Source organism: Pyrus communis, chromosome 7 (assembly GCF_963583255.1).
Source record: "Pyrus communis chromosome 7, drPyrComm1.1, whole genome shotgun sequence".
Taxonomy (NCBI): domain Eukaryota; kingdom Viridiplantae; phylum Streptophyta; class Magnoliopsida; order Rosales; family Rosaceae; genus Pyrus; species Pyrus communis.
The window spans coordinates 6,086,708-6,103,648 of record NC_084809.1 but is presented as its reverse complement, the minus strand read 5'-3'; the positions used below and the strand labels follow the sequence as shown (position 1 = coordinate 6,103,648).

Genomic DNA, 16,941 nt, shown 5'->3' with positions numbered 1-16,941 from the left:
ATGGCACACTAGGCCCCACAGCCCAAGACCGCAAGAGCTCGATAAGCCACGCCAAGCCCCACGGCCTAGACGTTCCCATTCTCGACCCAATGGCCTCGTGGTCCAATTCAAATGGAAGTGGGTTGGCGCCCTCCCGCCTCCCTTTCTCTCTCATTTCATGCATAGGCCCGAGCCCAGCAAAAAAAAAAAAAAAAAAAGGAAATGAAGCATGCGCCTCATCAACCTATTACCAACCTAACCCGTGCCAAGCCTAGTCCAACGCCCAACATCCTGACCTAAGCCAGCCATGCGCTGAAGCCCTAGGCTCGCACTGCCAGCCCTTGACCCAAGTCGAGCCATCGCCGCACCATGCTACCCACAATAACAGTGTCGTGGCCACTTCAAGCGCTTTTTCAAGCCTTCTTGACCCATGTCGAACCAAATTTCAAACCCCGAGGCTCCCAAAAAATTACGAAGACAAGGAAAAATTAATTTTTTCTTACCTTGGTGCGGCATGAAGACGAAGAAAGCAACAAAAGATGATCATTTGCACGGGCAAGTGTAGAAGATTGCTAGAAGATGGGGAACAAATATCCTCTAGCTTTCTCTTTCTTGTAGGGTAGAATGAATTGCTTTCTAAAGTTGATTTAATTATCTACTTAAGATAGACTTAAATAGACTTTAGGGGTAATTTATTTCCTTTTCCTAGAAGGATCTAATTTCCAATTAAAGAGGGAATCTACATCAAAATACGAAACAATCCTATGTTTCCTAAAATAAGAGAATATCTCTACACCTGCTGCCCTTTCCTGTGACACATGAACTTTTGGGTATAAAAAGATAAAATTACCCTTGAGGCACACTGGGATTCCCACGAGCATGCATGACACGTCCCAATCCAAATATTCCCTGCATACTATAGGCATGTGTTGGCCGACACTCGAGGGTGACGAAAGGCATTTATTGAGTCAAATGCTAACAACAAGGGATAAATAAGACTTAAAATATAAAAGAATAATGAATATGCATTTAAGGAACGTGTTCATAGCATACAACTAACTAGAACGCTAAAAGAAATAATATAAAATTGAATGAAACAAATGATGGATCCTGCACCAAGAGGACTCGAAGATGCCGACGCGAAAGTGCCTTGACGCCAGTATTGTATGCCTCGATTCTAAGTCCTGAAGGGGGCGCAAAACAAACATGAGTGGACCAGGTTGATATATATATACACACACTAAAGCAGTTATCAACATACTAACCCCAAAGTTTTATGAATACACATATATCATGATAAAAATAGGTTTTCCAAAACCTAGGATGTTGTGCAATGTCTCAAATCATAACTCATATATATCGTAATCACTAGTGAATGTCCAATAACTCTCCAGGCCCCATGCCGACTCCCCATCACTGTGCCAACAGCCAGAGGAAATTTACCCCCAGGCCTCGTGCCAGCTCTTTGTCCCTGTGCTAATAACCAGATGAAAAACACTTTAGGCCCTATGCCAACACCATAACTGTCGCCCAGGATGGACCAAAATCTATCCCTCGTCCCGTAGCGGAATAGGGACCACTAGATAAGTACAAAATCATTGAACATATATATATATATATATATATATATATTTGAAAAGCAACTTCATAGTATAAAGTCATCCAACATTTATACTATAAAAAAGTGTTCGAAACATGTTCTAAATATTTTATCGTCATCCATCAGGTATCCTATAAAGAACATGGGTTATAGGAAAAATAGTAATAATTCAAATTAGCCTTAATAAGCATGTTATCTCAAAGCGTTTCATAGAACATAATTGTTAAATCATGCTTTTCCATGTATGCATTTCTACTATTAAAACATACATTTTTAGAAAGCGTCCATTCACAGGTATTTCGTCGCTGAAAAGCTACGCAAACTAGTGAATACAAAAACGCCACAACAATTGCCCCTAAGCACATAAATGATACAATTAATCAAACTCTACTCAACCGATTTAATTTGGAAAAACGGACTTCAAAAACGAGTACAGGATGTTGAAATTAGCTTAGGAGGGGTTTCGGACGAAATTAGAAAAGTCAACCCAAAGTCAAAGTTAACAGTCAACGGTCAGACCGGGTCAAAGTCAACGATTCAGGGGTCTGAGTCGGACCGGGTCAATCAGGTCTGGGCTTAGGGTTCAAGGGTCTAAGGGTTTTGGGTTAAAGGGTATTGGGCTTGAAAGCCCGGCCCAACGCCTTTGGGTTTTTAAAAAGAAAATAAATAAATAAATAAAAATAATTGGGCTGGGCTTGGGTAATCCGGCCTAAGGCCTACACTTAAAAGGATTTGGGTTTAGGGTAATTAGGCTGGGTCTCAGCCCAAATGGGTTTGGATTTCAAGGCAAACGGGTTGGGTTGACCCATTTTTAGGCCAAGCTTTTGGCTGGTTTCTGGGTTGATTTTCCAAGGCTCATAACTTCTTCGATATTCAATGAAATTGGGTGATTCAAAAAGAAAAGTTGTAGTACTCAACGAGATGAAGAGATTGATACCTTGCATGCTGACTTATCATGGTTTGGCCGGAACTTGCCTCGAAAAGGCATTGCTTGCCGGAAAACTGGGAAATAAACCTCTGAGTTGTTTCTCACCACAAACCTTCACCAAAGCACCTAAAATGAGTCCTAACTAGAGTTTGATCAGTCTAAGAGAAAGATTAGAAAGAGTTTCGAAGCTTACCAAGGTCGAGGGACGAGAAATCTCGCCAGAGTCGAACTCCAAACAGTGGGGGTTCCACTGTGCGAAGAGAGAATGCGAAAGAGAGAGAGAGAGAGAGAAAGCGTGGCGGGGTGGTGTCGTCGTCGAAGTCTCCTTGGGTGTAGGGTGACTGGGTGTGTGTGTGTGTGTGTGTGTGTGTGTGTGTGTGTGAGATGATTCTTGGGGAGGGAAGGAGAGAGTTGCAGAGAAAGGGAAAGAGATCACTCATGGGTCCAAGGGAAAAGAGAAGAAAGTGGGTCGTGTGTGTGTGTGTGTGTGATGATTCTTGGGGAGGGAAGGAGAGAGTTGCAGAGAAAGAGAAAGAGATCACTCATGGGTCCAAGGGAAAAGAGAAGAAAGTGGGCCAGGTAGGGGATACCAAAAAGGAAAGAAGGCCCCACGGGCGCACACAATAAGACCCAAAAATAATTTTTTTAAAATAAAAACCCAAAACTATATTTAACATCGGGAGTGGGGTGTAACAACGCAACAGATAATACGGCTCAATCGAGGTCAAAAGTGATCAAAATGGTATTTATTCAAAACCCTATCATCACTCCTTATCAAATCCTCCCCATAAGGTAACTCCCAATCATTCTTTTCAAATTGGAATTAATTACCTAATTAATTGCAAGATATTATTTGACATAATATCTTGCAATTAGAGCAAAAATTTCACCATAAGTGACCGGTCCCTATTTCTCCAAATAGCCCTGGCCACACCCTTATATATAGCCCTACATTTCTCCAAAAACCTAAGTTTTCTCCACCAAAATTTTTCAAACACTTTTTCTTTCAAATTCTAACTTTGGCATCGGAAATTCTTTAGCCAAACTCCCCCCCTCAAAATTCATCGTGGATTCGTGAGACTTTTGGCCTTAATCTTAGATGTTATTATTTTGCAGATGCATTTTCGTCAAATGAGAAGACGGAGAAAATTTGCATCCACAATTATGATCTTTTTGTTCAACACATTGATTATGTCTGGGTTCAAACTCAATTTCAAACCCTCACCCCTTATTTACTTTTCAAGTTCCAAGTAAAAAGTTAGGGATTTAAATCCCCATTCCTCAATTTTATATTTATCAACTAGCTTTTCATATTCTATTGGGCCTCTATACATAATTTATTTGGGCTCATAGGCCCATGAAGCAGTCCAATATAGACGCATTCCTAAACGAAGGGCCCAGATCCTTCTGGAATCCACAAATCTAATGTCAAAGATAACTCCTAGGACCAACAAAAATTCCATAAAGAACATCAAAAGCTAATTTCTCTAACTTCATTTTTGTTCACTACTGTTAAAATGCATGAAATAAACATGTTGGAATAATGGTAGGCTAGTCAATTTTTTTGTTCAAAGTTAGGCAAGTTAGGTTAGTCAAGCAAGTTAGGTAAGTTAGGCAAAATTAGGCTTATGATCTTTTTCTTCCCTATATATATGTTTCATCTTGTAATTGTTTACATTAAGCAAATATACAAAACCATCTTCAACACTTCTCTCTCATGGCTTAAACCCTAGAACCCATGAAACCTTAGCAGGTTCATATTTTATCATGGTATCAGAGCACCGTTTCTGGTGACTCTGAATACCCCACCTATCTTCAACGCTTCCGCACCACAACCAACAACATCGTCATCATGAGTGATTCAGGAACCAACACAAAACCATTAGAGATGGCTACTGATCTCTCGAACCCGTTTTTATTACACCCCTCAGATCAACCTGGGAACATCTTGGTAGAGCATTGGTTGTAAAGTCTCTTGAAATATCGAGTATGCTCTGTGGTTGCAGTTTCGACTGATCTTCCACATCAGAAAAGATTTCTTGAGATTACAGCTGGTGCAATCTTCCACGAGGTCAACCATTCTAGGCATGGCCTCTTCATTCAAAATGGGAAAGTCCCAACCACCCGCTCTATCTCCACCACTCGGATCAACCTGGTGCAATCCTCGTACCACAACCATTGGTGGAAGACAACTACAACACATGGGTTTAATCCATGAGTATGGCCTTAACGGTCAAGAACAAACTTGGTTTTGTTGACGGGACGATCAACAAACCAAGTGAGGATAATTTTGAAGAGCTGCAGCAATGGAATCGCTGCAACAACTTTGTCAAGACATGGCTACTAGGCTCCATGACAAAGGAAATTTCAGGGAGTGTCATCAACTACAAGGATGCTCGACAAATGTGGACCGATCTGCAGGAGAGGTTCTCACATGTAACAATTTGAGAGAAATTGAAGAGACTAAACTCTTCCTTTCTCAACATTTTAAACTAAAGGATTTGGGAAAACTCAAATACTTTTTGGGGATAGAAGTTGCAAGATCTAAACAAGGGATTGCCCTGTCCCTTACACAAACTGATGGGACGCTCCTACATGATCCTTCTTCATACAGGCGACTCGTAGGGAGGCTGATTTACTTAACCATCACGCGACCTGACCTGACTTATGTGGTTAATATGTTGAGCCAATTCATGGACAAGCCACGACAACCACACCTTGAAGCGGTGCATAAGGTTCTCAGGTACATCAAACAATCTCCTGGACAGGGAATTCTTTTGCCTTCTACAGGTTCACTACAACTACAAGCCTTTTGTGATGCTGATTGGGCTCGGCACAATTTGAGGTCTTAATTAGCAAGTTGGGTGTCATCGACATTCACACTCCAACTTGAGGGGGAGTGTTAAAATGCATGAAATAAACATGTTGGAATAATGGTAGGCTAGTCAATTTTCTTGTTCAAAGTTAGGCAAGTTAGGTTAGTCAAGCAAGTTAGGTAAGTTAGGCAAAATTAGGCTTATGATCTTTTTCTTCCCTATATATATGTTTCATCTTGTAATTGTTTACATTAAGCAAATATACAAAACCATCTTCAACACTTCTCTCTCATGGCTTAAACCCTAGAACCCATGAAACCTTAGCAGGTTCATATTTTATCAACTACCATTCAATGCAATGTATGTTTATCATCCTATTTATTACCGATAGATGAGTTTGAATTTTAAGATTTGTGATTATCCATTACACAAATCTCAAAATTTAAATTCATCTATTTAATCTAATAAATAGGAAGGCATTATTGTACTAAATGATAGTGAGGAAAATGGTCTCTAATTTCTCTTCCTATTCTGTGGTTTCTTAACCAACACGAGCTCCGACTCTGATTTCTGAGAACATCAAAAGCTTCCAAATACGACCAACGAGCAGAGAGAGAGAGAGATGGATTTCGAGCTGAGAAGAGCGAGAGAGAAGCTAGAGAAGGAGCAGAAGGAGAGGAAAGAGAGTGCGAGGCGGAAATTGGAGAAGGAGAGGAAGGCCAAAGAGGAAGGTAAGAAGCAGAGAGAAGCCATTGACGCCGAGCGGTCCAGACGCCTCTTCGATGCCGCCCAAGCCCAACTCAAGGTCCCTTCTCAATTCCCATTAATTAATTTCCGGATTGCTTTTGATTGTTGAAAGTGGTCATTTTTTCTTCTTGAATTTAAGCTTGTTTTGTACACTGATTGCTCCAACTGTTTAGGAAGAGTGTTTGAAATTGCATTGGGTTTCGAAATTTTGTGACTTTATTTGTAGAAAATCGCATAGTTGTTCGAAAGGTTATGACTTTATTGGTAGAAAATTGAGCATTTCTTCAAATTTTTATGACTCGATTCATAGAAAATTGAGTAATTCTTTGAAAATTTATGACTTTATTGATAGCAAATCTTCGCTTTTTTTGTTTATCCCTGTAAATTTTAGAACACACAATGGCAATCAATGTCGTTGGAATCGAATAGCTAGTGCCAGATGTTATTCTTATTTTTTTCGGAGCATAGGCCTTATGATTACAATGTGCCCGGGTAAATCTTAATGGCTATAGATTTGTTCCTACCGTCCTAAATGTACCAAATATGTATCACATGAATTTGAATCAGTATGGACATGCTTCCTTTAATCTACATTACCTAAAAAAGATGTATTTTATCTTTGTTATTACGGTAGTGATGTGGGAGGTTCAAATTTTTTTCAGTTGATTAATTGGTTTATTTATTTATTTTTTTTTTAAATAATTCCAACTATATTTCTTCAGGTTGATCAACAAATGCAAGAAAGTTTACTTGTCGGACGGGGAATCATGTTTTACCGCGTATTTGAAGCTGTACGTTGCCAGGGTAGTGGAGATAAGATTAAGTTGCCAGCTTCCTGCTTCAACGAATTGCAAGATCAAGGTGCGTTTGATCAAGGTCCCTTGTACTTTAAGTTGTCAACAGTACATCAAGGGGGCTCGTCAGAAATGATTGATGCTGATAAGGAGAAGGGTACGAGCACGCATTCAGGCGTTTTGGAGTTCACTGCAGATGAAGGTTTTGTTGGGCTTCCTCCTCATGTATGGCAGAACTTATTTCCGACAGATACACCAAATATTCCTTTGGTAGAAGTTCTCTATGTCTGGCTTTCTAAAGGGACTTATGCAAAACTTCAACCTCTTAGGGTAGGTTTTTCAGACTTGCCCAATCACAAGGCCATCCTCGAAACAAGCCTTCGTCAGCATGCCACCCTTTCTGAGGATGATATATTTACGGTCAACTACGGGGAGCTGGTATATAAGTTACAGGTCCTTGAATTAAAACCCTCTTCAAGTGTATCTGTTCTAGAAACGGATATTGAAGTTGACATAGTTGGTGCTGATAATGATTCGGAGAAGACTCATGAAAATGTCCTAAAACCACTTATATTTGGAACGTTAGAATCTGGAACCGTTGACGAAGGGCACTACACGTATTACAAGTTTACCATAGATAATGATACTTGGGAGAAAATTGCTTCGGGAGATGCGAAAGTTGAGGTGAGGATAGAAGCGGAGCCAAATTCTGGAGATACTGATATTTACATCTCCAAGCATCCTCTAATATTCCCAACAAGGCACCAGCATGAATGGTCATCCCATGACATTGGTTCGAAGGTATTGATCCTTGGCTCAAAAGACAAGAGCTTGGAAGCAGGAACTTACAGTGTTGGTGTGTACGGGTTTAAGGGAACAACCAAGTACCAAGTATCAGTGAATGTTCAAGATGACAGTAATCGGACGATAGGTCAGCAGGCTGTTTCGTCCTCATCACCAATGGACATGGATACTGTAGAGTGTAAGAATTGTAAGCGTTATATACCCAGTCGCACATTATCGCTTCATGAAGCCTATTGTAGCAGACATAATGTTGTTTGTCAGCATGCTGGTTGCGGAGTTGTTCTCAGGGTTGAGGAGGCCAAGAATCACGTCCATTGTCCGAAATGTGAGCAAGCTTTTCATCAGGGGGAAATGGAAAAGCACATGAAAGTGTTCCACGAGCCACTTCACTGCTCCTGTGGAATTGTGCTCGAGAAGGAAGAGATGGTAAGAACTATTCTACCCCTCCTCCGTATTGCATCATTACATTTTTCATTTACTTTCATTGCTAAAAATTTTCTTTCAAATTAGATCATTAACTATGAATTTCTTGTAACGGGCCTAATGGCTGAAATTTTCGCTGAAATTTTCTGTTTTTGCCGTGTGTTCAGGTGCAACACCAAGCATCCGTTTGCCCCCTTCGCCTAATCGCATGTCGATTCTGTGGGGACATGGTTCAAGCTGGAAACTCCGCTATAGATGTTCGGGATAGAATGAGAGGATTGTCTGAGCACGAGAGTGCATGTGGGTCGAGAACAGCCCCGTGTGACTCATGCGGGCGTTCTGTCATGCTGAAGGAGATGGACATCCACCGGGTTGCCGTGCATCAAAAGAACTAAAATCGTCACACGCGAGTTCCAAGTTTCCCGGCATTGTCTAAGCTTGCTTGCATGTGTGTTTGAATTGCATCCTTTGTGCATGTGACGATGCATCTGTGTTGTCTTGGACAAACAAGTGGGAACATTTGGGAAAGATGTCTGCCCACTCGCTGCTGCGGATTATTTGTGTTTTCCAAAGAAAATATGTTTGTGAAGTTGTCTGACAAAAGACATTGTAGTCCCAATTTGATATCCTATGTGTTTTTCTTGTGTATTCTTGATAAACTAGCGTTTGTATAAATATAGAGAATGATTCGTTTGGGACGTGTTTATACATGTGTCTTACAAAAGACATTGTCGACGCACCTCAAAACAAGTCTTTCTCTTGCAAAGAACAATTTTGTCACCATTGAATCTCTCATCATCACGTGATTCACGTGTTCAGAGAGACGAGTAACCAAAAAGGGACATGCAAACTTGTATCATATGTTTGCAAGGCCAAATCGGATTAATAATCCATGTGGTGATAAATTATTCGGAAAAGTGCTCTTTTGGTAAAGCTTGCTAACAAATTTTATCCAAAAGTAAGAATTCTGTCAAATCTCTGTTAGGATTTCAACCCCAACCCGACCATCATCCCTTCTCCACCATCTTTAGCTCCCTCCCTTTCAATCAATCCCACCACCTTTTTCTCTATAGTCATGAGTCACCTGCAATTCACTCCATCTATGTCTTATATTTATCAAAATTGCTACTTTTATCACATTTTTTATACCATATTTGTATCACATCTCTAATAGAAGTGGGGTCTGCCAACGCATTTGGGTTACATCCCTATTAAAGATGTGGTATAAAAAATGTGATAAGAGTAGCGGGCTGCAGCCGAAATGTATGCTACTGTATCCAATTGATTGCTATCAATATAAATTCGCATTTTAACATTCCTAGTTCTCCTTGTGTTGGTCCAAGTGATTTGACAATTTTGACTGCGATGAACAATTTGTTATGGTGGATTGCAGGAAGCAATGACGAAAGGTACACTGGAACGCACAAGAGAGCCACCCAGTTTTCAACGGTGAAGATGACAGCGAGAACGACCCCCCTGCCCAGGAATTTGAGAAGGAGCCCGCAGTTGTCCTGACAAAACGCACTTCTCAAAGGAATACACCATTGCCAAGCAAATGTCGCTGTTCTTCATCAGCATCAACGCCCGAGGACGATGCTCAGAAGGTCATCCCTTAAGAGGGTGTTGTGACTTTTGTTTTTCGGCTTAGGAGGTCGACACATCTGCAGTCCAGTGGGGGCATTGTAAGGGAATTGTAGGGGGCATTGTCGACATATCTTACCACATTTATTAGGAATCATCTCCAAATTACGAGGTCTCTATGTTTTGATGTCCCTTGATCCACGCTAATCGGACTTAATGTGAGAACTGCCCTAGGCGGGATGCGCATCGTACTTAGACCCACTCACTGTCAAATTGTGTTGAAAATAATGAGTTCCTTGATTTAAGGAATGTTTTATTCCTTGATTTAAGGAATGTTTTATTCCTTGTTTTATTCCATGTTTTACTCCTTGTTTTATTCCTTGTTTTAAGGGGAATGTTTTTTTGTTTTTTCTTAGTCTTCTTCCTCATATATACCCCAACCATTGTACATTGCACATATGAAATATACATCACAAATTAAAGCTATAATTTCTATATGGTATCAGAGCAGGTTCATTTGTAACCTGTCTCTGCCATTCTTGCTGCTGCGAATTTTTCTTTCTTTCAAGGTCTAAGTCATGACTGAAGAAAGTTCTGTCAACCATGATAAGGAAACCCGGCACAATCTCTCTCCAAACTCCTCAGACGTTGAGGTTAACACCAATCAACGTTTATGTTCAGTTCTCTTGAACGAGTTCAATTATCTTCCTTGGTCTCGAGCTGTTTCCCTAGCTCTCGGAGGCAAAGGGAAGCTAGGGTTTGTAAATGGAAGCGTGGAAGCTCCAGATCGTTCTTCCTCTACATACAATGCATGGCTCTGCAAAGATCAACTTGTCATGTCCTTGCTGCTCAACACCATGGAGAAACATGTTGCTGAAATTTTTAGCTACTCCAATTCCGCCCATGATCTTTGGAAAGCTTTGCAGGATATGTATGGAAATCAAAACAACTATGCACGGGTCTTCCAATTAAAGAAGGACATTGCCAGTGCTCAACAAGAAGGGAAAGCATTTGTTCAACACCTTGGGAGTCTCAAAGCCATGTGGAATGAGTTGGATGTATATCTCCCTCATACCACAGATCCTACCATTCTCCTAAAACGAGCTGAGGAAGACAAAATTTATCAGCTGTTAGGGAGTATGAGTTCTGAGTACGAGGACCTAAGGAGTCACATCTTGATGAGTCAAGACCTGCCTACCTTCAACAATGTTTGTGCAACTATCCAACGAGAAGAAGCAAGGAAGAAGGTTATGAATGTTGATCCCAATCCTAGATTAACGGAGACTCGGGCATATGCATCAAATTACAAGAACTCAGAAGCCAAGGTATACAAGGGAAGAAACACACATCTAAAATGCAAATATTGCAATGGTGTTGGTCATGAGGAAGACAAGTGTTGGGAACTTCATCCTGAACTCAAGCCTAAGTTCAGCAAAGATGGAAGGATGATACCAAGGTCCTCACAACAATTTCAACCTCATTTCAAGGCAAAACTTGCTAATGCTCACGCTCCTACTATCTCACAAGGATCCATGGAGTTCACTGCCAATCCATTGTTATTGATCAATGAATTTGCAGCCTACCTACAAAGTAAGGGACACGGAGGAGGCACACATGGTCAAGGCAATGAAGAGGGTAGTCACACAGCTATGTTGGGACAATTTGCCGGATTTCTTGCTGGAAATGAGAAAGTTCCAAAGGGAGAAGCATCAGGTATACTCAAAGCCTTTACTACTGCCCTATTAACTAGTACTGAAACTGATTGTTGGATAATTGATTCAGGCGCCACAGATCATATGACAAACAAAGTTACAAATTTACATCATTTTAAAAAAATTTCAAGCCCCTCACATGTGTCTGTTGCAAATGGAAAAAATGTCTTAGTTTTGGGAAAAGGAGAAATAAACTTACTCTCTCAAAAAACACCTTCCACTGCCCTCTATGTACCAACCTTTCCCTTCCAACTTTTGTCAATTGGAAAGATCACCAACACCCTAAACTGCCGTGCTATTTTCTCACCAGATAAAGTGATGTTTCAGGATGTTCTCACCATGAAGATGATTGGTGAAGGGGTCTTCATAAATGGACTTTACTACCTGTGCAAGAATGCATGTTTCACTCAGGCTCTTCAAGCTCAATCAAAGTCCATAGATGAAAATCAACTTTGGCATAGGAGATTAGCTCACCCCTCTGAACTTGTCTTGTCGAAACTGTTTCCAATTTTTTGTAACCCTTATCCTACTTGTGATACTTGTCAATTTTCTAAGTTTACTAGGCTACCTTTTGGTAATTCAATGTCTAGGACAAGTAAACCTTTTGAAATGGTACACACCGATGTATGGGGACCTGCAACTGAATCAATGGAAGGTTTTAAATATTTTGTTCTATTTGTTGATGATTTCTCTCGAACAAGTTTTCTATATCTTATGAAATCAAAAAGTGAAGTCCCTACCATTTTCAAAGACTTTCACATGCATGTTAAAACACAATTTCAATCAAACATTAAGGTTTTAAGGTCAGATAATGGCACTGAATTTCTATCCAACAACATGCTTCAATACATAAGTTCTCAGGGTATCATACATCAAACCAGCTGTGTGGGGACTCCCCAACAAAATGGAGTAGCCGAGAGGAAAAATAGAGATCTCTTGGAAAAAACTCGTGCTCTCATGATTCACATGCACGTTCCAAAGAAATTTTGGTCGTTTGCCATCCTTACTGCCACTTATCTCATCAATCGACTTCCAAGTCGTGTGCTAGGGTTTAAATCTCCATATGAAGTTCTTAAGGGGAGGAAAATAGATTTGACACATCTCAAGGTGTTTGGTTGTGTATGTTTTGTTCACATCCAAACCTTGAACCGTGACAAACTAGATGCCAGGGCAACCAAGTGTGTGTTTATGGGATACTCGACCACTCAAAAGGGATACAAGTGCTTCAATCCAGTCACTAAGAAGTGCACAGTTTCAAGAGATGTGAAGTTCGAAGAAGACTATCCCTATTTTACAAGTCAGGGGGAGGATTTAGTTGACATGTTCCCACTCCCTCAAAACTTTAATTATCCGATGTTGGAAAATAGATCAGTCATTGTAAGTCCAGATTGTGAAGAAGTTCAAACTGACCAAATTACTGCCAGTGAGAGTGAAGACGAGTTCTACTCTGATCATTCTCCGCCCTCTACAGAGTCTCAGGTGATTAAAAGAAATCCTCCTCGAATCAGAAAACCTCCAGTCAGGTTGCAGGACTATGTTACATATGCCTCACGACATCCAATCAATGAATGTATCAGCTTTAGTAAGTTCTCAACATCTCATGCTACATTTCTCAGTGAAATTGATAAGCACTATGAACCAAGAAGCTTTCAAGAAGCATTTCTTCTCCCACAATGGAACCAAGCCATGAAAGAAGAGCTTCGTGCACTGGAAGAGAATTGCACCTGGAGCCTAGTTCACCTACCACCAGGAAAGAAGGCTGTTGGAAGTCGTTGGATTTACAAGACTAAATTCAAAGCTGATGGATCTATCGAGAGACACAAGGCTAGACTTGTTGCTCGAGGTTTCACCCAAACCTTTGGTGTAGATTATAAGGAAACATTTGCACCGGTGGCCAAGATGAACTCAGTCAGGGTTTTACTGTCAGTTGCAATCAATTGTGGGTGGTCACTCTACCAAATGGACGTGAAGAATGCTTTCCTTCACGGCGAGCTGCAGGAAGAAGTGTATATGCAACCTCCTCCAGGCTATGATGGTATTAAAGGCAACATGGTTTGTAAATTGCACAAGGCAATATACGGATTGAAACAATCACCAAGAGCTTGGTATGCCAAGCTCAGTTCTGTTCTGGAAAAGGCTGGATTCATGCGAAGTAATGCTGATTCTTCGCTATTTGTAAGAATTGGCACCAGGGGGAAGTTGGTGGTCCTCATCTATGTTGATGATCTTATCATCACTGGAGATAATACCGTGGAGATTGAGGCACTAAAACTCTCACTACATCAAGTTTTCGCTATCAAAGATTTGGGAAGGTTAAAGTATTTTTTGGGGATCGAAATGGCAACATCTTCAAAAGGACTGTTTCTACATCAACGGAAATATGTATTGGACCTCCTTCAAGAAGCAAAAATGCTTGACTGCAAGCCTGCTATCACTCCCGTTGATTGTAAACTGAAGCTCAGCATAGATGGAGAAGCCATGCATGATGTAAGCTACTATCAACGATTAGTAGGCAAGCTCATATACCTTACTATCACTCGTCCAGATATCACATATGCAGTGAGCTTGGCTAGTCAGTTCATGCACTCTCCCACTGTTGATCACCTTAACCTTGTTAAGAGAATCCTTCGTTATCTTAAGGGTTCAATTGGGCAAGGAATTACAATGCATAACAATCAGTCCACTGTAATTAGTGGCTACACAGATGCAGACTGGGCAGGTAATGCAATTGATAGGAAATCAATCACAGGCTATTGTACATTTGTTGGTGGAAACCTTGTCACATGGAAGAGTAAGAAGCAACAGGTAATTGCTCGTTCCAGCGCAGAGGCTGAGTATCGAGCCATGGCAGCCACTGCTTGTGAACTCATTTGGCTTAAAGGGCTTCTTTCAGACTTAGGGTTTCCTAGTTCTACCCCTATGACGCTTATGTGTGATAATCAGGCAGCCATGCACATTGCTGCCAATCCTGTGTTCCATGAAAGAACCAAACATATTGAAGTGGATTGTCATTTCATCAGAGCTCAAGTTCAAACGCAAATCATCCGGACCATGTTCACACGAAGCCATGATCAACTAGCAGATCTTTTTACAAAGGCACTAGCATCATCTCAGTTTCATCGGTTATTGGGCAAGCTTGGCTCAGTGAACCTCCTCGATCCAGCTTGAGGGGGAGTGTTGAAAATAATGAGTTCCTTGATTTAAGGAATGTTTTATTCCTTGATTTAAGGAATGTTTTATTCCTTGTTTTATTCCATGTTTTACTCCTTGTTTTATTCCTTGTTTTAAGGGGAATGTTTTTTTGTTTTTTCTTAGTCTTCTTCCTCATATATACCCCAACCATTGTACATTGCACATATGAAATATACATCACAAATTAAAGCTATAATTTCTATAAATTGACCCCGATAGATACTCTAATGTAACATTGCAAATATCCACAAATATTGAGGCTAATTTTTAGTAATATTCCTTGGATCAGTGACGCCATTAAAACTATGCATTAATCGCAAGAAAGTCTCTTTACTTCTTATGTCTAATGCCAAAAGATAAGTACAAAAATGACTCATTAGACTGACTCGTTAGACAGCTTTAGCGAAATTTATCTCCAACCACTTATCCTTATGAACAGTAGAATTTCTTCGTCCATGGAAACTACTTTACTTCTTCCACAGAGAACCAAAATTCCACAAACCAAATCCACCGCATTGATCCCAAAAAATGTTGGAAAATAAATAAATAAAATCCAGCAAACCCTTTCTCCTGATTGGACGGTGCATATTTAATGTGATCAAAGTAGAAAAAAATAAAAACAGACAATGCATTCCAGCTCATCTCTGATTGGCGGGTTGGACTCGGCTGTGGGGCCCAGTCGACTCATACTGCTCCTCCTCTTTCCTTCTTTTCTGGTTCCCCCGGTATCTGACTCTTGTGAGAGAGAATTGACGAGGTGATGACGGCTGCGGATGCGACGACGTCGTCTTCGCCGTCGACGGCGGCGGCGATCCCATCGAACCTCGCTCTCCTCGCTGCGCTCCTAGCATGCGCTCTCGCTCAGTTCCTCAAGCTCTTCACCACCTGGTCAGTACAATCTCTCATTTCTGCAGCTCAATTTTGCGATTTGAAATTAAATTTGGAATTTCTAGGGTGAAATTGAGTCTTTTGTGAGTGTTTTTAGGTACAAAGAAAAGAGATGGGACTCGAAGAAAATGCTCGATTCCGGCGGGATGCCGTCGTCACATTCCGCCACGGTGACGGCTCTGACCGTCGCCGTTGGCCTTAAAGACGGCACCGGAGGACCTGCCTTCGCCATTGCCTTTGTCTTAGCTTGCATTGTATGTACAAAAATTTCAACCTTTTCCCTTCATTTCATGTTTAGCTGCAACGTCGCCGTTTTGGTAAACATATGTGAACGGTTTCAGGTTATGTATGATGCCTCAGGTGTGAGACTTCATGCTGGTCGGCAAGCCGAGGTAACTCTTTGAGCTTTGCGTTACATAAAATTGTAATCTTGTTTTTTTTCGACTCGTTATGTTGTTAGAATGTCAATTTGAAAAATCGATTGGGTTGGTTTTTGTTTGGATATGCCTCGAGTTATTAGTATTGCACGTAACATATCAGACTGCTTGATAAGAGAATGTTTTCACACTTATGTGTGTGATAATCGTGAACTATTGTTGCAGTTGCTGAACCAAATTGTGTGTGAGCTTCCTCCAGAGCATCCTTTGTCCAGCGTTAGACCTCTGCGCGATTCACTTGGACATACTCCGCTACAGGTTTGTTGCACTACTCTTGATTGTTGCACATCCCTTGAGATTTGAGTTTGTCATGAGATTAACTGTGTTTGCTGCCTATGATTTGTTGATCCCATTCTGCATTTTGGTCCTCAAATTACCCACCAAATCAATACAGAATCTCCGATTTAACGATAAAAGGATTGTTTTTCTCATAATTTGTTTTCCTACCCCGAGAAGTAAATCAGTTGAACATGTCTTCTAATGATAATTCGTTTACACGTATGCAATACTCCTCTTTCCGTGTCTGGAAATGATGTTATTTGGTAGATGTTGTTTCACCGGACAAGACCGGAGTGTTATTCATTGACCATCGTGTATTTTTCTCTGATCACTAATAATTTTATCAGTATGAAACAATCACAAGGTTTTGCTTTAGAATAATTCGGGCTAAAATAACCAATCAACATAGTTAATCGAAAAGTCTCGGTGACCATTTTTCATTTGGTTTGGTCTCAGGTTGCTGCAGGTGCTGTGTTGGGATGCATAGTAGCTTACCTAATGAGTAACACCAAATAAGATACCTTTGCGACCAAATACCGATTCTTTGAGCTTCACACTAGTGGACTGTTAACTAGATGCAGTAGTTTTGGCAACGGCAGAGAAAGAGCTGATGTAAGATGAACTCCTAGTTTACCGAAAGCGTGTAATGTAAAGTTGTTTAGGGAATAGGGGCCTCCACCCAAATGTTGGGGACTTCTAATTTTTTATGGATTTGAACATTGTTCTTGTTGTGTATACCGAAGTTACCTTCACTGAATAAA

General features: G+C 40.7%; 2 protein-coding genes across 2 annotated transcripts; both read left to right on the top strand.

Moving 5' to 3' along the window:
• Positions 1-5,592: 5,592 nt before the first annotated feature.
• Positions 5,593-8,981, top strand: LOC137739677 (uncharacterized). Its single transcript, XM_068479338.1, has 3 exons — positions 5,593-6,128; positions 6,793-8,094; positions 8,259-8,981. Exons 1-3 carry the CDS (start codon positions 5,946-5,948, stop codon positions 8,484-8,486), a joined length of 1,713 nt encoding a protein of 570 aa, XP_068335439.1. The 5' UTR covers positions 5,593-5,945; the 3' UTR covers positions 8,487-8,981.
• A 6,278-nt stretch (positions 8,982-15,259) lies between these two features.
• Positions 15,260-16,929, top strand: LOC137740194 (uncharacterized). Its single transcript, XM_068480019.1, has 5 exons — positions 15,260-15,464; positions 15,562-15,718; positions 15,806-15,856; positions 16,067-16,159; positions 16,637-16,929. The coding sequence occupies exons 1-5, from the start codon at positions 15,337-15,339 to the stop codon at positions 16,694-16,696; spliced, it is 489 nt and encodes a 162-aa protein (XP_068336120.1). The 5' UTR covers positions 15,260-15,336; the 3' UTR covers positions 16,697-16,929.
• The last annotated feature ends 12 nt before the right edge of the window (positions 16,930-16,941 follow it).